Source organism: Orbicella franksi, chromosome 4, assembly GCF_964199315.1.
Source record: "Orbicella franksi chromosome 4, jaOrbFran1.1, whole genome shotgun sequence".
In the NCBI taxonomy this organism is placed as follows: domain Eukaryota; kingdom Metazoa; phylum Cnidaria; class Anthozoa; order Scleractinia; family Merulinidae; genus Orbicella; species Orbicella franksi.
Window position 1 is genome coordinate 33494120 of NC_138148.1, and position 23468 is coordinate 33517587.

General features: G+C 40.8%; 6 protein-coding genes and 1 pseudogene across 7 annotated transcripts in view; 6 read left to right on the forward strand and 1 right to left on the reverse strand.

Moving 5' to 3' along the window:
* Positions 1-5458, forward strand: part of LOC145485721 (uncharacterized) — a 65199-nt pseudogene extending 59741 nt beyond the window's left edge. Inside the window, exon 32 of the transcript XR_014049217.1 lies at positions 4600-5458. The product of XR_014049217.1 is annotated as an uncharacterized LOC145485721 (transcript). The remainder of the gene's footprint in view (positions 1-4599) is intronic.
* LOC145484150 (contactin-associated protein 1-like) lies at positions 55-1016 on the forward strand. The gene has a single exon (XM_081462775.1). The coding sequence runs from the start codon at positions 142-144 to the stop codon at positions 640-642; it is 501 nt and encodes a 166-aa protein (XP_081318901.1). The 5' UTR covers positions 55-141; the 3' UTR covers positions 643-1016.
* Positions 5459-8421: 2963 nt separating the features above from the next.
* LOC145484148 (uncharacterized) lies at positions 8422-12791 on the forward strand. Its single transcript, XM_081462773.1, has 3 exons — positions 8422-10220; positions 12069-12183; positions 12528-12791. The coding sequence occupies exons 1-3, from the start codon at positions 9846-9848 to the stop codon at positions 12698-12700; spliced, it is 663 nt and encodes a 220-aa protein (XP_081318899.1). The 5' UTR covers positions 8422-9845; the 3' UTR covers positions 12701-12791.
* A 197-nt stretch (positions 12792-12988) lies between these two features.
* On the forward strand, positions 12989-15234 carry LOC145484146 (scavenger receptor cysteine-rich domain-containing protein DMBT1-like). The gene is made up of 2 exons (XM_081462772.1): positions 12989-13329; positions 13878-15234. Exons 1-2 carry the CDS (start codon positions 13080-13082, stop codon positions 14516-14518), a joined length of 891 nt encoding a protein of 296 aa, XP_081318898.1. The 5' UTR covers positions 12989-13079; the 3' UTR covers positions 14519-15234.
* Positions 15235-15466: 232 nt separating this feature from the next.
* Positions 15467-16508, reverse strand: LOC145484144 (NF-kappa-B-repressing factor-like). The gene has a single exon (XM_081462771.1). It carries the CDS (start codon positions 16468-16470, stop codon positions 15529-15531), a length of 942 nt encoding a protein of 313 aa, XP_081318897.1. The 5' UTR covers positions 16471-16508; the 3' UTR covers positions 15467-15528.
* A 67-nt stretch (positions 16509-16575) lies between these two features.
* Positions 16576-21055, forward strand: LOC145484140 (uncharacterized). Its single transcript, XM_081462768.1, has 2 exons — positions 16576-17023; positions 18926-21055. The coding sequence occupies exons 1-2, from the start codon at positions 16576-16578 to the stop codon at positions 19450-19452; spliced, it is 975 nt and encodes a 324-aa protein (XP_081318894.1). The 3' UTR covers positions 19453-21055.
* Positions 21056-22242: 1187 nt separating this feature from the next.
* On the forward strand, positions 22243-23434 carry LOC145484143 (E3 ubiquitin-protein ligase RNF217-like). The gene has a single exon (XM_081462770.1). The coding sequence runs from the start codon at positions 22306-22308 to the stop codon at positions 23146-23148; it is 843 nt and encodes a 280-aa protein (XP_081318896.1). The 5' UTR covers positions 22243-22305; the 3' UTR covers positions 23149-23434.
* The last annotated feature ends 34 nt before the right edge of the window (positions 23435-23468 follow it).

The following is a 23468-nucleotide window of genomic DNA, read 5'->3' on the forward strand; positions in this document are numbered from 1 at the left end:
CAAATTTCATCTGTTCTTGAAGTGTTCACGTGCACGTCCTGCGGCACAATAAAATCTCACCTGAGTGGGAGTTCTTCAGGTAATTATACGATTGACCCTGATGGCGACGGAGGCGTGGCTCCCTTCAATGTGTACTGTGACATGAGTGACAAGGGCGGAGTTGGCGTGATGGTCATCAGTCATGACAGTGAGAGAAGAACCCATGTTGGTCTTTATGGATGTAGTGGTCGAGGATGTTACAGTAAAGATGTGCGATACACTGGAGTCAGCACCGCTCAGCTAGCAGCACTCACTCGAGTCTCACAGAACTGTGAACAGTTTATCAAGTTTGAGTGCAAGAATGATATAGCGTTTATTGAGCAAAGTTATGCTTGGTGGGTGTCGCGTAACGGAACACGGATGAACTACTGGGGAGGAGCAACCGGCCACGACAAGATGTGCGCATGTGGAGTAACAAACTCTTGTACTGGTGGTACAAACTGTAACTGTGATAACAACGGTACTGGATGGTATGAGGACAGCGGTCTGTTGACAGACAAGTCTACTCTGCCTGTGACACAAATCAGACTGGGAGACTTGAATAATTCACACGAAGAAGGATATCATACATTAGGAAAACTCAAGTGTTATGGTCAGGCGTGAAGTGAATGACTTGACTTCACAGCTGCTTTACAAACTCAACAGAATTCTTCAAGTATGATAAGAAAAACTCATTGGATTGCCTTTTAGGTCATGTAATCCTCAGTTATTAATTAATTTAGAGAATGACAAAGACCAGATGTAATCTCAGTGGTAACAACTGATGAACCAGCAGTGGACTACGAGTAGTCCCTCTTTCACCTACTCGGGCATGCGTGACGCGAAAGAAAACCGCGGGAAAAAAAATGGCCGCGCTCCTCGTCCCCAGGATTTCGTGCGGCCATTTTTTTTTTTCATTCTTTCACGTCACGCAACTTTAAACCAGCAGTAACTAGTGTGTATTTACCCTCTAAATCTTTCTTACAGCAATTAGCAGCATTTGAACAGAGAACAGTAAATTGAAGTGTTGTCTAAATGATTAACCGTAGTTAAAAAAGCTTTCCGACAAATATTTTTCAAATTTCTAGGACCGCAAACTAAATAATAGAATTTTCCGCAAATTCAAAAGCAGTGGGTGCATGTGCTTAAGGTTAAGGTAGAAAAAGGTTTGTTTGTGGATGATACAAACACTTCTGTGTGATCGCTGTTATTATGAGAAAAACCTTTATCTTTGGCAATTACACTTAGTCAATTTTTGCCCCACAATGGGAAAAAAAAAGATGTTTGTCCGTAGTCAGCACTGTCACATTTGCAAATAGAGGTTAATTCAGACGTATGCGTCAGAATGTGGGAACGGTTAAGTTCCGAGTAATTCGCGTATTGCTTTAGAGTCTAGACTATATGCTCTCATGTTAGCCTTTACACAGGCTACTCCCATCCTACTCTCATGCAGGCGTTACACACATTACGAATGCAATTTAGAGTTATTAGCTGTGTAACTATTAGGTGTTTACTCTATAAATAAAGATTGATTGACTGATTGATTGACTGACTCACTGACTCACTGACTGACTCACTGACTCACTGACCGATTGGCTGATTGATTGATTGATTGATTGATTGATTGATTGATTGATTGATTGATTGATTGATTGATTGATTGATTGATTGATTACGATCTGGCCTGTTTCCCTGATATGACCAATGGTGATATACATACAATGAGATATTGATCATTGACCTAACAATTATTTTTTTGTGAGTTATATATACCTGTTTGCTTATTCGCAGCTTTAGAGCTCAGGTTTTCATCCACTCACTGTCATCTTTAGATTTTTCTGCGTGACTGAAACCCGTCACTTCAGCGTTTTAAGCCTGTTATTTGTTGTCAAATTGCATTTAAACGCAAGCGAGTTGCGTGAACCAAGGGCTCGGACACTAACAAAATATAATGCTAAAAATAGCCTGTCACAAACAGCTACAAATGCTTGAGTCTTCAAGGTCTACATCCTGGTCCCCTTGAAAAGACCAAACAGAGAAAGTGTTTTGAATCTGTACAGTGTGGTTGAAACTCGTATTCCCCAAATCAATAGCACCAAACGCCCTCAATTGATCGTCGTTCATAAACTCTAAAGACTATAGTATAAGCAAGCTGGTAATGAAGTATATGGCTCCTCATGCATGATTATACGTGATAGGTTGTTATCGAATGGAGATGATGTAACTTAGAATTATTGATACAATGTTACAGAAATTCAAGCTTTGTTTTGTTATTAATTAGATTAGATATACTTTTGCAATACTGTAAATCTGACGGTCACGCAAATAAAGCCATTTCTACGACATTAGGAACTCAAAGACTGGTTACACAGCAGTTTCTTACACAGGAATTTACCGAACTCACGCTATACTCTCGTGTCCACGTAACCAAAGTCACCTGGACACGAGGCAATAAGATCAAATTAAAACACTTTTCTACGGTTGTGACAAATTCCTGTATTTTACCGCTGTCGTTGACGCAATTCGCGCAAGAATTATGGACCATTATCAGGGATCGCCTTTTTGGTTCTCGGATTTCCCTCGCACTAAAAATCATAAACAAAATTACCCACTAGGAAATTCAATCCAGTGCCGTAAGCTGAAACCGGAACTGAAGGTCAAACAAGGAGTAGCCCAAGTGTCATGACCAATTTTTGTCTAGCTTTGATCTTGAAGTCGCAAGTCTCACTTCCTGTATATCGGATATTTCCATCCAATGGGCAATTCTGGAAGACTCGAAGGACAGAGTTATGGAGAAAACAAAGACTCACCCAGTCTTGAGCACGGGGGTCTTTTCATCGATATTTCTGTCTGTTATTTGCCGTTCGGGATTGATTCACGTCGAGATGGAACTTCGCGTTCATCGACAAATTCTTCAAGTCTTGAATCAACAAAGATTTCTATCGATCGTACGAGGTAAGCACCCTTACATTCTCTGCCAATTTTAAACGCCAAATTTCGTGCTTGATGCAGTTTAAATCAGACGGTATAACTACACTGCATGAGGTCGGATGTCGATTATTTATTATCAGGGTCGTGTGAGTCTTATATACTAACCTGCGATCCGGCGTCCTTTATTTGATTTTTATTTTTTGGCAAACGGGAGAACGGGAAAAAGAACGCTGATACATTCACTTCACGAGTCGCCTGCCGCCTCTTCGTTTCTTACCTTTCAACAGCGATGTTGTCGTACGATGTTGACGTACTATAAATGTGAGGGTGGGGTGTGCGGTCCATCCACTTCCCAAAACCCTGACCGTACTTATGACCAAAATCTGCCATTTTCCTTGCAATATTTTTGACCTGGTCAAAAATTCGAAACCTTACTTATGACCTTCGCGGCTGGCACAGTTGCCCTAAACAGTCTACACATAGTTTATGAATGGCTTTCGTTGGCGGTCTTATTAATGATGATGAAAAAATAGTCTCTTCTAATTAACATACCCAATTTAAGACTAGAGTGCTAAAACCTTACCCTGTTTAAGACCAAAATGGCCAAAATCGATACCCTATTTATGACCAAACCTTACCCTTTGGGGCCGCACATACCTATACAGCCTATATAAGGGAGTACCCCTCCACCCGAATCCGGGACAGCGCGAAAGGTAAAGTGACAAAGAGCAATGTACATGTATACTTTCCAGGCAAGGAAAATAGCAAGTTGAAGTGTTCCTGTTTCTGTCAAGAAACAAAAATTTCGTTGGAAAAAGCGGTAGAATATCATACTTTTTATTGAAAGTTGTCAAAAATCTGGACAGTGAGAGAATAAACATTACCACAACAGGAAAACTGCAGATGTTTTTGGCACTTTCGAAATCAATTGATAATTGACGCGAATTGCGTTTGTTTCGTCCGAAATGGTTTTGAGAGTAAAATCTTGAATAGACCGAGTTATAGCCGCTCAAGATCACGGCCTCCGAGCTGAAAGTCCGCTATTTAGAAGAACATTTATCTCCCCGGCCGCCAAGCTTTGTGTTTGAAATTGCAGCAGAAGTCAAATATCCATTCAAGTGAATATATGAAAGATCATATATTTGAACTGCGGAGAAAGATATGAAGACATCATTGATCATCGCAGTTATGCACAGAATTTAAGCTGTTCTGTTAAAATTCAGGCCTTCAACGGGACTCGCACCCATGACCTCTGCAATACCGATGCAGTGGGGACATCCCTAGTATGGTGCCACTGCGCTTTTGGTTGTCTCCTTCTCCACTGCTTTTTGTTTGTTTGTTTGTTTTTTTAGTTAGTTATCTTAATTATTCATAATGTATTCGTATTGTATGGACTAAATCGTAATAAATCAGTGTTCTACAAGCTCCCAGATGGCTTGATAGCTTAGTTGGTAGAGCACTGCACCACTAGGTCACGTCGCCTTCTCCGAGGTGACGTCCCCGCTGCCTTTGTTTTGTTTGTAGATGTCCTTCCCCAGTGTTACTCAGTCTGATTTTAAAAGTGGTCTTGTCACATGCTGGGCTTCTGTAGCGATGAGAATCGAATGAGAACTTTATCTGTTTTGTTCATTCTCATGATTTTAATTTCACGTAGATATCAACGAATGTTCCAGTAATCCTTGTTTAAACGGAGGAACGTGTGTTGACCAAGTTAATACATGTAGATATACGTTTGTAACTGCCAGCCAGGATACATAGTAAGTCACTGCCAATAACAGTTATCGTGTAAGTCCATAATACGCTGTAAAAGGGCTCATATGGAGTATCAAAATCCAGCAAAGAGATTACATTTAGCCCGTAAAGAATCATTTGCATTAAGGAGGGTCTAAGTGAGGTTCAATTGATAGTGAGACGTAAGGCCTGCAGAATTTACTTTTACTCCTACAGCCAGTATTCCATTCCAGACCCATTGATTGCTTATACCGAAAGTAGGGTATTTAATCTATCTAATCTAGATAGATTAGAAACATCTTTAAGAAGTAGATTTTTATTCAGTAGATTTTTAACTACGCATTATTTTAGATTAGACTAGATAGATTTTGCACTTTTTGCCATTTTTCGGTTATAACGGGCTTTTTGCAACAGACAGTCCGATGCTACAAAATTTGTAGCTGTTTTTGTTTTTATCATTGTTATTAATGTTGTTGTTTTTATTGTTATTGTTGTTTTTCGTGTTGTTGTTATTGATATGATTGTGACTGTGATTGTGGTTGTGATTGTTAGTCAAGATTGACTTATTTTCCTTACTTGTGATTTTTAGCCTCATGGCAGGAGTATACGCCTGCATGGTGTGGACACAGCAATAGGGAGTTAATACAACTTGGAAGTGGTATCACAGAGGCGGAATACAAACAACGAAGTTCAAGTTGTGCGGCCATTGATTACTGTTCTGGACCAATGAAAGTTTGTTACAAGTGTCTTGATCACACGAAGCGGACACCATTTACTAACACTAATGATGGGGTGTGCCCTCTTACTAAACGCCCGCAAATAATGTCGCCTTTAAGGGTCTGTTTACATAATTCCGAGGGTGATTTCATGCCGGGACGAGGTCTTCCCGTTCCCTCGAGTTCTCGTAGCTCTGTATTCGTTTATAGCGGCGCTCCGGCGGCCGGAAGGGCTGCCAAGCGCAGCACCATAACTATAGAAACAGTATGCATGCACAGAAATTGAAAACCATGTAACTATTTTCTTATGGTCAACATGGCTAGCAGATGGATCGCGGGCGTCTGCGCCCTATGACGAAAACGTCGACGACAGCAAACAACATAACGGCCATACCACATTTAATACCAAGTCATGAGGCCTTGGCTTACAGCGTATATTTGTGATATTGGACATCCATGTTATGGTCAATTGACATCTGTCAAAACAGGGTATCCGCCTTCCAGTATCACTTGACCATAGCGTTGTTAACACAGCGGTCAAACGTCTGCGCATGTGCGAGCTATGGGGCAACTAAAGGCGGCCAAAATATTTTCATAACCTTGTTCTTTTCGTGGGTCATTGGCATCCTATAAATGACATTGTCCTCGTTATTTATATATTTGTTTGTGTTTTAGCTTGTACAACGAGAGCTAACAGAAATAAGAGTTAAAAATTGTTCTACCTTCTGCTTGTTGCAGGTCTTTCCTTTCCGCGGTATGTATTTTCCGTGCTTCTTGAATTTTTTGTCCGCCTCGACTTTGTATTTAGTGCACCAGTTTGTCCAAGGTTTGTAGTTTGGAAAAGATTTTCCCACCTGGTCAAAGACCTGGTACAGGCGGTTTGGGATCAGTATTTTGGCCAGCTATGCCCCTATGACGATGGACATGAACATCGTTTGTCATTTCGATTCATCTCGTTCCTGTGCTTCAGACAAATCCAGGATCCGGACGGAATCCTCCTAGTCCTTGCCAAGATTTTTCCAGCTCGTCTGAGCGAAGCCGAATCACTGCAATTATCTTTTTCTTCTCCAGTTTTTTCTTCTGTTACACACCGCTTGTCGTCCGTTTCCGGCGTCACGCATCGTGTGATTAATAAAAACAAACAAATGTATACTACGCCGTCGGCTCGTAGCATGACACTGGTTTTCAAGACTTATAAACCTTTTTGGTAAAGCTTAAAACAAAATGGTAAAACAACAGAATACCGGTAACTTAATTAACTTTGTGCCTGAAAAGTCTTAAGTTTTCCTTTTACCCACTTTCTTTTCCTTTTACAGATTTCTATGAACTTTTAAATTTTTTTTCGTAAATTTTGCGTGACACCGGTTGTTTTCCCTGTTTTCCTTTAAATTTTTGCGCGGGAAATTGGTGCGCGGCTGCCAATAATGTAACCATTTGCGCATGCCCGACGTTTGACCGCTGTGTTAGCGTCGTTTCAGGTTTAGAGCTCATCGAGGTCACATGTCATTTGAAAGCTGACCACTGACCAAGTACCGGTTTTGGATTGACTCGCGGGCTCATGCCAGGTTAACTTGTTGTAATCGAGGCCGGACTGTTCTGTGAACACTTACAATTTGTGCAGAAACTCGAAGGCACGACCAACATTAAATTTCTCTTAGCCTAGAGTCTTTTGTCTTGTGTACTTTGAGATTATTCCACTTAAAATAGAAGACCAAACAATATGAACAGAAAACCTGATCGCAAAGTTCCAAAACTCAAATCAAAATTTTCGTGCTTTGAACAACCCGGCCCTGGACCTCCGCTTTTAGGCTTGGCCAAATCTATATATTGTGATAACACCAGAAAATGCCATACAGTGAAACCCCGTTAATGCGATCACCAACGGGCCATGAGATTAGGCCGTATTAAAGGGGTAGGGTCAAACCTCATGACTGGTCTTAATTGAGTGACGTCTTGACAGACATATCACAATTACACTTCCTAACAACTGTTCTTTAACAATCATTCGGAATGCACATATGATCAGTAAAAAAATGAATCAGTATGTAAAATGTTAACAATAGAAAGATGAACGTGGCTAGTTTGAGTGGCCGTATAAACGGGGTAAAATTATAAAGGATAATACAGGTTGGGATTTCAAAATGTAGCCGTTGGCCGTATTAACGGGGTGGCCGCATTAATGGGGTTTTCTTTCAAGAAAATATATGGGCGATTCGCCAGGACAAAAAACAGTGGCCATAATAGTTAACGAGGTGACCGTTAGGCGGGGTTCCACCATACTGGAGCGAGTCATACCGGCGGAAGTTCATCCCAGTTACTGTGCAGGAGCCACAAATTTAATTCTGGACAGTGTCATAAAAACGAACAACGACAACACGTTTCGGTGCGACATTAGCCTCGTGAGAGACTGGAAGAGTGGCTGGCGCATGGTTTGTTTTTATCATCCAAACCTAGATGGCGTCGCGTATACGCCATATTGGACAACTGATGATCAAAAGCTGTCCCTGCATGTAAACACGATATAAAATCAAGTAGTCACTTCCGTATGGCATTCGTGCAGGTGCGAGCTTCTCGTGTAAACACCCCCTTAATTTATTGCGAAATTGAAACGCAAATACTCCATGGGTTTGAGCTTATCAGTCTAGATTTAACTCTTAAAAAAAATTACTTCTTTCAGATGAAAGCTTGTCGTATGTTTTTAGTCGTTCCTACTGTAGGGATCAGTGGAAACTTCATTATTGAATTTGTTTTCTGTTTCATATCATTATGTTTAGAGGCTCAGTTACCGGAAAGTATTCTTCTGTCCATCATATAACTTAAAAATAAACATTTTTGAAATGCCAGGTCCTTCCAATGCAGATAATTTTCTATGCGGCCCCGAGAAAATAGTCCACCAAAAGCCTTCTGACGAATATTACTTAACAAACCTTCTAAATATCATATTCTCTAACCTTTTCCTCATGATCTGTAACTTTGCCAAGCTTAGCTTAATTGTTTATGCTAATAAGGGAATTTGGAGGGTGGCTTCAGATCATAGATGTTTTAAATTTCGAACATCATATTGAGGGATAATTTCATTTAACGAAAGCCTTTTTGCGAATATGTTAGTAGACTTTGCCAACAAGTTAAGCTAAATTATTCACGGCATGCTAATAACGAAATTGTGAGAGTGGTCTCGATTTTTAATCAAGGCGCAGACTTTTAGTAATTTTTTGTTTTGTTTTCAATGTCGATGAAGTTCATATGTTGTAGAATTTAGTAGTGATACTGCAGATTGAAGTAAGTTTAACAAATGATGATAACTTGGCGTTTATCTTTATCTTGGCGTTTAGCATACATACCGCCCGACATTTTCTACAGGTACTGAACCTTGCTAAAAGACAAGCTCGTACCATTTACATTCAAACATGTCGATCCTTAAATACATTTAGTTATTTCACTCTGTACACACAAGCTTTAAATTTTACCAGGGTTCACGATATTCTTCTTCCAAGATGTCAAAATAAACTTCCTGTAGTAACTCTTTGTCTAAGATGTGTTGTCGGTATGTTCTTGGTAAAGTTTCTAATATTCTCAGTCTGACGGTCTTATGAAACAGCTCAGGTTCTTAGAAAAAGAGTGTATTTTAAGTGTAGTAATACTGATCCAAGACGTTAGATACTAACTAGTAAGAAAAAATAAAAATATTCACAATAAACAGGTGCCATCCATTAGTTGCAAAGGAAATTTAATTATACATATTGGCATGCCATTAGTGCATATGTCACGCACAGGCCGAACAGCAGCAGGTTCTAAGCAGAAGTCTTGGAGATGACAAATATGCTCTCCGGGAAGTAAAAAAAAGGTAAATGGCCATACAGAGCAAAAAAGATAAACAAATAGTGAAGAAGTCATATTTGTTAAAAAAAAATAATAATTACCATTCTAAAAGGGACCTGCACTGACGTAAATTGACCTTAATACTGACAGCTTTAGTTTTCTATTCAGCCTGGCTCCGCCTTTAAAAGTCAGTGTATAAATTAGTAGTTACTATCGGTTTTAGTTAGAGCCCTTAGGTGACTGCCAAAAAGTCTGCGATTTTACTCCGTTGTCTTTTACAAGGCAGACTTCAAAAAGGCGATTTGTCCCGTGGCATAATTTGACTGCACCTACGTTTGCTCTACAATAGGATAAGGGTAACGAAGAATTGCTCGTGGCCCCGTTCTTCTCATTACCTTCAATATTCGTCTCATTGTTCCGTTTAATTTCTAGCTGAAAGCTCCTTTAGAGATATTAGCAAAACAACAAACAATGTGACACCCAATTACTGTCAGGCTGTCAACGGGTGGTGTGCCTTAAAAGGAAAACTTCTAATTTTTGATAAGAACATCACATTTCATTTGTTCATGTAATCGTCACGTACATAAACACACTTTCGACATCACGAACATAAAAGAGAGGTTAACAAAGATGCTGCAATATGGTTTGTGTGTCGCTCTCTCTCTGCTGTCTGCTGCGAGAGCCAACCAGAACGACCACCAGCCTGATGGCATCCCTGGTTTAAAGAGAGGTGTTCATGTGCAGGGAAATCGAGTATCGTACGGCAATTTTGCAGTGGACAAGTTTCATCGTCTTCAAGTATCAGTTGGTTCGTCGAGTGTTGTGAGTAATTACAGAGAATGTGCTCTGAGCTGTGTTAACACTCCGCCATGTTCTTCGCTTAATGTGGCTTCGTCTCCTGGCTCAGACGGAAAATACCGATGCGAGTTGTTAAACGAAGACAAGTACTCGGCAAACCCAAGCCAGCTGGTCAGCTCACAGGATTACCACCATTACAGCATTAAGGTATTTAAACAGCACAATTTGACTATCACTCACTTTGAAATTTATACAATCATTTATTTAGCCTATATATAATTGAGTCGTGCCAGGTTGATTTGAAAGCTCATTAGCTCAACTAAACGGCTGGTGAGTAAATTAAACACTTCTTCTTTTAATCTGTATAATCGTCCAAACGCAATCTAAAACACAGACTACAAAAGGCCACTCTTTTCTTACTAATATAGTCCGTCGAGCTCTCAATCGACCTGAAAAAAATAAGAAGCACTGCACGTACCTGCTGACTCAAGCGAGTTAAATGGGTATCTACACGTAACTAATACATAATATATTAAAGATACTAAATTTGAACTGCTAAAAGCTTTCTTGAATTCTGCACTATATTACGAAACCAGTTATCTCTAACACGGACCGATCAGGCTGGTTCATGCACATTCCTGCGGGGAGCTAGTTTGCCGTACAACAAATAGCTTCATTATCTAGTCTGCCTGTGTAAAAAACATTATTGCGAAAGTTCTAAGAACCGCAACTTTGAAAATTGCATATGAATAAATTATTAGGGACATCACGAAAGAAGTAAAACACAGCTAATTTTATCAGAAATGATTATCACTTAAAAGGACATGTACAGAAAACCGTGTGAAAAGTTATCGCGCAAGTGTTTGGAATCACACAGAATGCGTTATTGACGCTAACGAGAACCGACCAAAAGTACCCAGCTTACTTGGTCAAATTAAACGCGGAATACATACATTTTAATTTATGTATTCCACGTTATTAAAATAATTAAAATAATGAAAAAAATGAGATAGAGCGTTGTAACATCTTCCATAAGCCTTGGGGACAATGAAAACTTCGTCAAAAAGCTGCGATTTCAAAGAAGAATTTTCAAAACGTTTAAGGTGGCTCACAACCTACGGGTTTGGCACCATTTTTTGACAGATCAGTACCACAATTTTCTTTTTTTAGTTGATGCTATAAATGACAGCAGCTGGTTCAACAATTATTGGACGATTGTTTGATATCATTGTTCTTGCATCGGCTGAAAAATAATAAGCCGTAGTAGTATTGACCTACAGAGTAGATGTGCTGAAAAATGCAGGAAACTGCTGTCAGCCATCTTACACTCTGCTAAAACTGTATTGCTTGGTGTTATGTGATAGTATCGTTTCGAGTTTATTCTACATGAAGATCTTGTGGCTTAAGTTTAACTTTTTTGGTGTATCGAAAAAAAACTTAACTTGTCTCTTGTTAGCTTATCACTCACTCACTCACTCACTCACTCACTCACTCACTGCCCGTCATGCCCACTGGCACACATGGCACCAACACACAGGACCTCCACAGCTCTCTGTCCCCGACCAGCGTTTGGATGGAGCCCCAGCTGTGGCCCCAGCTCCTCATCTCTACCCCGTTTGCGCTGGTCTGCCCGGCTTGCGCTGTCCAGTGTAGTGCCGTCTTAGAAACCGAGTCTCTCTCCCTCCTGATGGCATGACCTATCCATCGCCATCGTCTCTGCATGGAGATGGTACCGATGCACTTTTGTTCGCACTGTATAAGCAGATCCTTGTTGGAAATAGTCTCAGGCCAGAGAATACGAAGGATTTTTCGCAAACTTTTCGTGTGGAAGGTCGACAGCTTTCTCAGATCACTTTCTGTCATTCGTCAGCCTTCTGAGCCACACAAAAGGGTAGACAGAACACAGCTATGGTAGATCTTGAGCTTAGAACGTGTTCCATACTGTGATGACCGCCACAAATTGTTCAGCATTTTAGCTTGTGTACCAAAGTAAAACATCATAACTTGGGTCGACATGCAAATTATGCAAATTTATTATTATTTATTTTTTCATAGACACCATGCTCAAGCTCACCTTGTCAAAACGGTGCAAAGTGTGTTCCCAATTACAGTGAAGACGAATACCAATGTGATTGTGCTCCTGGCCACACAGGAAGACACTGTGAAACAGGTATAATTATAAATATTTGCTTCTTCCAGTTTTTTTTTTGTTTTGTTTTTTTCAATAAACCCTACAAAAACGTCGACCACCCGGGAATAATTCATATTGTGACACACTATTGCAAAACATAAATATTGAATAAATCAGTATTTAATACCTGTATTATCTGTTCCTTCGAATACTTGAGGCGTATAATTAATGCTAATATTTTAGGTTTGGCAAAAATGTTATAGTGTATTTCTTAGGAGGTAGGGTTGGGAAATGATTTTTTTGAAAACGGTTAGCAGAAGTCTAATATTGCAGTCTTAACCTGTTTCTGCAATATGACCACTTACATGTATTACTCTTTTCAGATATCAACGAATGTTCCAGTAATCCCTGTTTAAACGGAGCGACGTGTGTTGACCAAGTTAATGGATATGTTTGTAGCTGCCAACCTGGATTCACAGGAGTCTATTGCGAAACTGGTAAGTACTTCATTCATTTTCGAATTTTCAATCAGCATGGCAAATCGCATCTTTATTAAATGCCATGGAATCAGCTCACCGGATTGCCTTAAAAACTCGCTCTACTTTTTCAATCAATCAGAAATAACACCAAAACCAATCGCAACTCGCACATCTTTTTCGCGCCTCGCCCAGCTAAATGTATTTACTACAAGTTTTGATTGGTTTACTGTATTGTCTGTGTCCTTTGTGATTGGCTTGAGTGATTATTTTGGTTTTAGTTTTAGGACACTCGATTGAAAACCGCTGTAATGACAACGTAATTTTTATTCTACATTGACAGTGCAAGTGACGGTTACAAGTTCCTGTGTTGGTCTGTGGCTAGAGCAAACTAACGCAAGCGGAATCATATTGTCAAATACTGCCAACGATAACAGTGGTCACTCTTATCACAGTAATATGGACTGCCAGTGGAGCTTAGTTTCGACTTCAATCTCAAAGTTGGAACTTACCTTCCATATTTTTGAAACTCAGCTTGATGTCGATTTGTTGTCTGTTTATGATGGTGACTCCCCATCATCGCCATTGATTGACATTTTCAGTGGTGCGTCGTTGCCTTCGCCAATTACAAGCTCATCGAACAAACTTCACCTCAGGTTCACTTCTGATAGTTCAAGTGAATCTCGTGGCTTTACAGCAGGTTACCGAGGTGGGTTGCATTTCCATTCGGCTGAAAGAACTATTTAACCAGGAATGATATTTGATGATCCCTTTATTTCAATAAGAACTTCTTTGATTATTATTAATTTTGTGGCATGCCGGAGGTGACCTTATGGCTGGTAAACGTACTGCTAACACAGCGCGTCTCTCCACCTAGGTGTATAAATAGGTACTGGTTAATTAAATGCTCGGGATAAACCTGCGATAGATTAACATTCACTCCAAATAGTTATCCTTAGTCCACTCAGGCCAAGATGCAGTATGGGTAAACATTTATTTCAATCTTTACACTTTTTCATCCCATCAAATTCTTCTTGGACAGCAGTTAAATATCTCATAAGGAACCTTAACTTTCCGGCGCACGATTAACCAAACGGAAAAAAGAAAAGAGTTTTAGACTTTTTTTTATTTGCCGGATTCTTTATAATCAACAAGCTGGAAAACAACTGGGCAAGATATAGTATACCTGAATTTTGAAAGACGTATTTTATAATTCACGACGTTATCTGTTTTCTTGTCTTTGGCTGTGATTATCAGCATTAACAGATGGTACCATCCGTCTCCTGAATGGTAGCATGCCATGGACTGGAAGGGTGGAGATATTTTACGGCGGCCAGTGGGGGACAGTTTGCAACGATAGTTGGGATATTAATGATGCAAACGTTGTGTGCAAGCAGCTTGGCTTCCCACAGGCTACCCAAGCTTTTGGAGACGCCTCTCATGGCCAGGGCTCTGGGCCCATTTGGATGGATGACGTCGCATGCTCAGGAAACGAATCATTACTTTCTGAATGCAGCCACCGCGGATGGGGAATCAATGACTGCACTCATAGTAAAGACGTCAGTGTTCAATGTTCTTATGGATCATCTTTGGTGCGTTTAGTCAACGGGGGAGCTAGCTATGGCCGAGTCGAGGTTTACTACAACGGAACGTGGGGGACAGTTTGTGATGACATCTGGAAATTCAATGCTTCCAGTGTTGTGTGCCGTCAGCTCGGGTTCTCGGGTGCCTTATCGGCCCTTTGCTGTGCAGCATACGGTGAAGGCTTGGATCCTATCTGGCTCGATGATGTCGATTGTGCAGGAGGAGAGGCCACTTTGCTTGATTGCCCTCATGCGGAATGGGGAATACATAATTGCAGACATCACGAAGATGCAAGTGTTGTGTGTCACCCTTAGATGATTAGCCGAGCACTGAGTGTAATAACTTTGCACATGAGTTATCCAGGGCTGCAGCCAGCTTTATGAATTGTAGGCCTCGCTTACCGACCCGCATCATTTAGGGCCTGGGAATACGCTCCCCCAGGAATTCGCTTCAGATAAACACCTCCAAAACCTTTAATTTCTCTTTCCAACACTTTCTGGCGATTTTCTTTTTCGACGGTACTTTTAAGTACTGAAATATTAAACGATTTATCACAGAGAATGGAGCAATTTTCACTCATTACTAACAGGCACACTTGTTTTTAACGGCACATACACATATATACTTTGTGTGTTTTCCCGTCACCAGGCTAGTCAAAAGGACTCCCGAGTTTTCACTTGGTGGTGAGCCATGATCTCATCTGTTGTGACATGGTACTTGCGAGATTTAAAATGCAGCTGAGGTATGCTAAAAATTCTCTATCGCACATTCAATTTGCGATAGAAAAATACGACCGGGCAGAAAAGTTTGTAGCCACGGGCCTAGTAATGACGTTTTAAAATCTTGCAATTTGGTAGAAACAAGCTATCAATGATTCAAGATACAGTCAGATGTAACTGTAATTGCAATAACTGTAATTGTAATTATTTTTTTCTGCACATAGATTGTAAAATTATATATAACATAAAAATATTGTATATTATGTTGTCACTGTAAATTATGCTACGATATTGTAAGTAATGGACAACGCTGTTAAGTAGTAAGTTATGTTAGTAAGTGGTATTAGTATATGTTAATATCAGTGGCGGATCCAGACTTTGAGCTGGTGGTGGTGGGGGGGGGGGGGGCGGTTTTGTTTTACTCGCCCTGCAGGCTTTTCTTCCTTTAGTCATTTCTTCTTTTTTCACCCAAAATAAGGGGGGACCCGGGGGACCGGGCCCCTCCCCTAGATCCGCCACTGCGTATAGATTACGAGTAGAAAACTGCAAGAAAAAAATGGCCGCGTAAAATCCTGGGGGCGAGGTCCCTCCAAGCTGTTTGTCTATTAATCCTTGCCAACTACTAAGTACCTATCATCACCTTTACCGTATGACCTATGTTTCAATCCATACTGTTGTGAAACCTTATGTACAAGAGCTCTGTCCTCTTTGGACAGGTCGTTAGAAAACTTTATCTCTCGATCAGGACCACTAATAAACGACACAAGAACATCTTGAACAGAAGTTTTTTTCACCCCCGCCCCTTGGGTAGGGTCACAGCCCAAACCAAACTTCCCATCTGTACCAACCGCCATGACAGGCTCCGCTCGACCTTGGCCTTCTTTACCAATCCCTCCAGTCCCTGTCCAACCCATTTTCCGAAGCATTCGATTGCCGATGTTATCTTCGGCAATGCTCGGTGCCTTTTTGTAAGCTTTCGACACTAGTTCGGTTCTCGATACACACGGTGCGGATTCATGTGATCGCGATCCAACGCGTATAACCGGCTGACGAGGACGGAGAATAGCTAAAGCATTTCCAGCGGCGTTTCGTTTCGCCTGCTTTTTTCCTATCCCTTCGCCCACAGCAATCACTTTGTCTGCGATCGTCACAGCACATGAGCAAGATCCCGTGTCGCTGTTGATACCGAGATCGTCAAAAGATATCGTTTTCTTGGATTTTTGAGCACTCTCGTTCAGAATACTCACGGGATTGTTTTTCGTGCTTTCATCGCCCTCCTCAGGTTCGTATATCGTGAAATTTTCTATCAAAGGCTTTCGCTTCCTCACCGCTTTATCCGGTATCGAAATGACCGCCTTCGACTCAAGTTCACTCACAATTTCCTCTGTTTTAGCTGGATATCTACAACCTAGGAACTTCATGTTGGCCCAAACCATTGATAACGCTGACAACGTATCGTCCGGGTAATGATCTTTCCACGTTTCAATAAATTGCAATCTTGCCTTCCATTGCAAGTCAGTTTCCCACGAGCATCGCTTGGCCTCCATTTTGAATCTTCCAGAGACGCGGTTACCTAGCTCTTTTAGAGAAGTTCGCTGGCCAATGTTACAGCGGTAAACCAATATGGCCGCTGTTCTTTGGAAAGAGGCAAGATGATCGGAATCCGTGTTTTTAACCTTTTTTCCCAAAACTACACGGTTTTCACGAGATATGTGTTTACCCTATCATACCGTAAGAGCTCAAGACTCATCTCATCGAGTTTTCACTCAAACGTTTCACCTGTGTTGACTGCAGTTCCTTGGGGAACGTGCGTTCACAGTTGTAGGAGATTTGGAAGTGATCAGGCTTCGGAACAGCCCAAGAAACAAGCAGGGGCTGGAGTTTCTGATGTATTGGATACGCCGCCTCATCATTCGCACACCAACACTATTTTACAAAGACTGCATGACTTGGAGGAGTCGTTTCGTGTCCGGGGGCACTCCGTATTAAGATGGGGTTTAAGTGCCCTGATCGTGGCAGGATTTGTTATTTACATTTTCCGTGAACCACTCAGAGAAAATGTCGCGGATGAAGTAGCAGATGTAGCGAGCAGATCTTTAGGTACGCAATGAAAACTGGCTTGTGAGTAATAGTACGTAATAATACCACATCTGACTCACCTGTGGACGGATCCACGAGAAGGGTTAAGAGTGGGTTTCAACTCCCTTCTCCCCTTCCCCACACCACTTCTGCCTACACTAATGGGAAACAGACTTATGAAAACCAACTAAACTCTTGAAATGTTCTGTTTACTTTGTTTGTTTACAACTTGTTCCCCCACGGGGGGGGGGGGGGGGGAGGAGGGAAACTACTCTGCAAAGTTTTGTAGAGCGAGGCTGCACCTTGAGGTTCAACCCCTTAACCCTTTTGTATACCACTTTGACAGGAAAGGTGCTCCTACTGTATACTCCTTTCATATACCTTTAATTTATCGAAAAAAAAAGATACCCTTTTAATGTGCCTACACACTGCATTCCTTATCTAAACCCTTGCAATGATGTCAATGATCAATACTAACTACAGGAGAACATCAAGCATTACCGACAGAGCCACCCCTTATAGACCATTATAGGGATTACCTTCCCTCCAAGCCCTCCCCTGGAGCTTGTGGTAAGGTCTTTCAGTGTTTTTATGATCTGTCCAAGGAACCAAACCAGAAATCAAATCTAGGTGTTAATGAGTTCCTGTTCTGAGCTATCTGAGTTATCTTCAAGCTGGTTATGAAAAGGCGACTTCAGTTTTTTTTTTGTTTTTTTTTTGTTTTGTTTTTTTATTATTATCATTATTATTTTTTTTTTTATAGAAATTAAAGCCCTGGTGTAGACTATATAAATCATACCCTTTGAAGAGGTGCCAAAGGTGTACTCCTAGCCGGCTTCAGATCCCCTTAGTGAAAACAACAACAGATAATAATTATGTGTGGCTTATGAACTAATTAAAATACAGCTTTATAGCCTTGTTTGACCCTATGTGACCCCTTAGTCTCCCCCCCCCCCCACCCCCACCCCCAACCCCATCCTCCCCTCCGAACACTTCAGCATCTCACTCCTAGGTTTCAAAAGGGCCTGTTATTGTCCATCATGGTCAGAAACTTGACCCCAGTTCTGCAGCATGAAATAACTACTGTAGTGGTATTGTTTCTTGCCCAGGAAGGTATACCCTAACCAGTCATCACATTTACATGTACAGCAATAAATGTAGATATTTGTACAGATATGAGCATGTTTAAACTTAAAGGCACACTGTAGCTGGGTCAAAATTCCTCCCATTTTTGAGATCCACCATTTGCATTTTATTTTGCATATGGAAGTTTCAGCTTGGATGCAAAATTTTGTAATGCTTAAAGATTTTTAGCCAGCCTAAACCAAACTGTTAACAGTTTCACATAAAATGTAAATTACAACAAACAATGGCAAAAACAGTAATTAATTATGCACTGTCAGATTATCAACAGGATTTACAGAATGAGATAAAATTTTGCAGATTTGTAAAAACTGTTGCCCTGGTTCATCTTCTAGTAAGCCATTTTCTGTGTAGAAAAGTTTTATTCTTTGACCATCACCTTCCTTGGTTCAAGCGGTTAATGAAAGCTTAACATGGATGTGCAGGTAACTGCCATTAATTTCAAGCTACAAGTATTGTGTTCTTACTGGAGATTGACAAATGATCCCTTGTTTTCCTGGGAATCCCCATTTTATAGTGATATCCATCTTCTGATTGTTTGCTTTCTAGCTGGCTTGCTTGACTTACTGGCTGACTGATGGACAAATGGATGTACTGGTACTGACAGACTGACGGACTGATGGAATGACGAACTGACCGACTGACTGGTAAATGAACAGACGGGTTGCTGGCTGGCTGGCTGGCTGGCTGACTGGCTGGATTGATTGATTGATTGATTGATTGATTGATTGATTGATTGATTGATTGATTGATTGAATGATTACAAATTTCCTCATTTAGCTGATGAAAACGTCATACAAAAGGCCAATGAAGTAACAAGAGCGGTCCTGCAAGATGTTCTTCACGATCCAGAAATCACAAAACTGGCGAGTGCCTTTGTGATGCACGTCTTACACCGAGATGACGTAAGGGCAGCCGCCATCCAGTTGACCCAACATGTACTAAGCGATCCTTCAACGTTGAATAAGATTGCTGAACTCGCAAGGACCACTCTCTCTGATCTGATGGCGCATGAAGAAACTAGAAAACTAATGCTTAGTTATGTCAAGGCTCTGATACTTGACCAGAACACGAAGGACGCATGTAAATTACTACTGGCGGAGCTTGTGAAGGATCCAGACGTCAAAGGTTTTATGGCGGCTTCACTCGGAGATCTGGTCACATCTTCGGTTGTTAAGAGCAGCGCTGCAGAGCTTGGTAAAAGCGTGACCCATCAAGTTGTTAATGACGCTGAAATTCAGCAGGAGACTGGGAACTTTCTGTGGAGAGCGTTGAAGAAAACATTTACTCCGGGGTGGTTTGGGTAGAGACTACTGTTGATCCTAGACGTCTGTTGAAATGTTGTTTTTTTGTTTGTTTGTTTGTTTTTTTCCTAGGCCGTTTCACGCACCGTTGGGTTTTAGCCGCCGATTCAAAAAAGTGATCACGTGATGACGAACATCTCTTGGCTAAAGTTTGCAGCACAGCTGTGGCAAATTCCTCAAAAGTGGCAGGTTCGAGGCAAATCTTGACCATGCGATGCATTTGACATCGTTCGAACTCTTCTCTGTAGCATATCTTGAACTGTATCTTGCTAGAAAGTTTGAACCTCAACAAACTTACAAGCAAACTGTGAAGCATCTTCCCCGACGGCAGGAGATTCACTAATCACACGATCATGAAATTCGTGATCACGTGATCACTGTTTTTGAATCCGTGACTGAAACCAACGGTGCGTGCAAAGGCCTGAAAAAAATGCCATTTCAAAGGACGTCTGGGATCAATAGCTTTTCGGATTATCTTGCACTTTCTTTTCCGGTAAGACCATGTACAACAATATGGAAATACCAAATTTACGTAGACTGCTCAGTGAACTCAATCGATGGCAAAATCAACAGGCAAATGTATGAGAAAAAGAGAAATCACGACTGTATACGGATACCTCCAAAATTCACCTCGACTGCGCAGGCAATAGTTGAAAAATAGTTCGACCTGCTCATCGAATAAAGTATGTATGTATGTAGACAGTGAATATTTCAGATCAAATTTTATGGACATTAGTGACATCGGATCTACTTTATTACAGGAAATTGACAAGTCAAGAAAATAATGAAAGTGAATTTTTGAAATTCACGTTCATTTAAATAGTGTTTAATAGCTTATATGCATGAAGCGTTCAATTCAGCATCCTTGGTAACACCTTAATTTCCGCGGCATTGATTGGCACTTAACCAAATTACCACATTCTGTCCCAACGGTATACCGTAAACTGCCCGCTTACAAGCCCTGGGCTTATACAACTTCGTAAGGGTTTTTTGATGGGCTTATAAACGGAGTGCCTACATCCGAGGGGGCTTACTGAACCGGAATAAAAAAAAACCGTTTCGAAACGAGCTATAGCTGCACATGTTGACTGAAATCGGTTTTTCATTTACTGGTAATTAAGCTATAAAAAATCGTAATAAAACGAATTCAAAACAAGGAAAGCTAGAGGGGGGCTTATAACCGGAGGTATTTTATGGTTTACAAGTAGATGGGCCTATAAACGAAGAGGCTTAAAAGCGGCAGTTTACGGTAGATCAAAAGAGTTTTGTGACATTTGAATATGACAGGGATAAAGGAATAAAAGAAATTACTTGTTATCGCTTATCTCACAGAAATGCTATTTCAGCAATGAAACATTGCAAAACATAGCACTGACACAATTATATCTAGATTAAAACACAAAGGATTTATTATCATTATTGCGAGGTAAGAACAGTTAACAAATGTGGAATACCTTATGATAAAGAAACATATTTAAAACTTTGGGACGAAAATGTGCAGTTTTATTTTCGCTTATGGAAGATCATTACATAGTTATTTTTGTACCTTCAAAGACTTGAACTTACTCCAAACTTTAAAAGAGTTATATTTGTTCCTCTCACGTAATATGCATGCGGGTTTTTTTTTTTTTCCTGCATCACTCAATCGTGCCGTAATGGTCGTATTTCCCACTTCATGATCACTCCTAAGACCGGGTCACCTTGGAAATAAGCTGATCCTGATTGTCTTCATTTACTCAAGTGCACTTTTGCTTCGATTCTCCTTCAAAATATGCGTAATTTCTAGCATGTTGCACTTTAAGGTGAGTGTAAAAGACCATAGAACTTCAGGTGAGATGTAACATTTGTCAGTATTGATGAATTTGGAAATACATTCAAGTGACGCCCAACTTTTCATTCCAATCGCGGGTATAACATCTTTTTACCCGTGAGCAAACAAATTCCACTGTTAGCCGGGCTTTTTTGGTTTAATCGACCATTAGCTAAGGGCAAATGTTTAAGACGCTCTGAACAAGAAGCTTAGTATGTGGTTCAAATTTCTGAACACTTACATTCTCGTCCTCAGAGCCCATTGTGCTTCTTATCCGACGAAGCCTGAGCACGAGATACAAGAGAAGGCCGGTGATCGCCTCAACGACCAGCCTAGTTTTCAGGCCTCTTTGTCGTTCACACCCAAAATGGTGGTCTGTTGAAACTCCATTTTGGGATTTAAGCACCTAAGAACACTCGTCGCATGTCGCAAGTGAAAATAAACCATGTTATTATTGTTTTTGAAAGCAGGTGCTTTCATTAATGAATTAATAAACACTCCTAATTGATAGTATATAACTAACACCAGCGACTTGGCCGTTCACTCAAAGCAGTCCAATTAGCTAAGCTACGGGTACCAGCTCAAAAGCCATTCATGAGCAGTTTAAACATTTAACGCCTTCGCACCTAGAGACCGTCCGAAAAACAAACTTTACAAGGGAAAAGCAAGCAATCTGTCCATCAAACTGCCAACATTCGTGAACATATAACGGCCATATGCAATCAAGTGGAACGCCTGCAAACAAATTTCTGCACATGTCAAAATTGCTGCTGCATGTAAATTACGCAGGGTATGAATTCTTGTTTGAGTGCTCAATCATTTTTATCGCAAATACTTGCTTGAGACTCACAACGGAAGTAGGCCATTGAAGATACTTGCAATATCTAGTTTAAGCATGTAAAAACAAGTGTTTTAGTGGAAAGTAAATAGCGCCCTGAAGAACTCCTAAATCCAACGAATTGAAAGGAGCAGACCATACTGATCAGAGGAGATACAAACAAACATTTTCTCTTTTTCCCAGCGGACGCGGAAAGTTCGATTCATGTATGGAAAGCACTAGAGAGAATGCTACCGTTCAATTGGAAAATCGAGGAAATTTCGACGATAACGAGTGTTCCATTTGTTTGGAAAGTGTTCCTGCCCACCAAAACAGCATCCATCAAAAATGCGCCTCTGTGTACTGTGATTCGTGCTTGGGAGCCTACATACGTTTACAAATAACCCAAGGAAAATGGAAACTTGAATGCGCAAACTGTAGTTCATTGTTATCACGAGATATTATCCATCGATTCCTACAGGAGTATCCTTTGCTTGAAGAGCACTTCACTCGGCTCGTTGCAGACGCGAGCAAAGACCCGCATGTCAAAACCTGTCCGAACTGCTGTGCGAGACATAGCGTGAAGAAAAACAAAACAAAGCGAGTGACATGCGAACAGTGTCATTTCGATTGGTGCTTCTCTTGCCACGCACCATGGCACAAAGCAATGAGCTGCAAGGATTTTAAACGAGGGAGTAAGATGTTTAAAGAATGGACAAAGGAGAAGAGCGAGGGGGCAATGAACGCCCGCCCGTGTCCCAAGTGTAAAGTTTTTATCCAGAGACTGGATGGCTGCGATCAAATGTCCTGTCCTCGATGTCTCACCCCGTTTTGTTATCTCTGCGGTGAGAAAATCCTGCATAGTAAATTACTTGGAAATCACTGGAGTATATACAGCGTTCTGGGATGCAGGTATATTTACAAACCGAATCACCCGGTGCAAAGAAAAGCTATCAGGGGACTGTTATTTAGCGTAGTCATAACTTCGTTGCCAGTTTTAGCCTTGGCATTTCTGATTGTGTCGCCTATTTATGGAGGTTATTTTTTGCACAAGTACATTCGTAAACATTGAAATTGTTTGGCACGCAAACTGACCACGTTTACGACATGACAAATATTTTTCGGTGTAGGTAACATTTGTGGCATATCAATTGCATAAAAAGAGACACCATTTAGCAATTTTCTCACCCACGAACTCAAAATTGAATACACTAGCATTTCTAGGTGGAAACAAATACTGTGTAAACTTTAAGCAGGGAACTGAATCCTAAAGATAGAAAGAACGAAAGCAGTGTGGTTACTTAGATAATGGGGCCGCCGTAACAGTAAGACCAACATAAGATTTGTACTTCGAGTGCATCATTTGAAATGTTTGTCTAATAGGACTGCAAA

Coding starts and splice junctions, on each gene's coding strand:
- LOC145484150 (XM_081462775.1), top strand. CDS start 142: ATGAGTGACAAGGGCGGAGTTGGCGTGATGGTCATCAGTCATGACAGT.
- LOC145484146 (XM_081462772.1), top strand. CDS start 13,080: ATGGACTGCCAGTGGAGCTTAGTTTCGACTTCAATCTCAAAGTTGGAA. Junction 13,330..13,877: donor CTTTACAGCAGGTTACCGAG/GTGGGTTGCATT, acceptor TGTGATTATCAG/CATTAACAGATGGTACCATC.
- LOC145484148 (XM_081462773.1), top strand. CDS start 9,846: ATGCTGCAATATGGTTTGTGTGTCGCTCTCTCTCTGCTGTCTGCTGCG. Junction 10,221..12,068: donor ACCACCATTACAGCATTAAG/GTATTTAAACAG, acceptor ATTTTTTCATAG/ACACCATGCTCAAGCTCACC. Junction 12,184..12,527: donor AGGAAGACACTGTGAAACAG/GTATAATTATAA, acceptor TACTCTTTTCAG/ATATCAACGAATGTTCCAGT.
- LOC145484140 (XM_081462768.1), top strand. CDS start 16,576: ATGATCGGAATCCGTGTTTTTAACCTTTTTTCCCAAAACTACACGGTT. Junction 17,024..18,925: donor TGTAGCGAGCAGATCTTTAG/GTACGCAATGAA, acceptor TTCCTCATTTAG/CTGATGAAAACGTCATACAA.
- LOC145484143 (XM_081462770.1), top strand. CDS start 22,306: ATGGAAAGCACTAGAGAGAATGCTACCGTTCAATTGGAAAATCGAGGA.
- LOC145484144 (XM_081462771.1), bottom strand. CDS start 16,470: ATGGAGGCCAAGCGATGCTCGTGGGAAACTGACTTGCAATGGAAGGCA.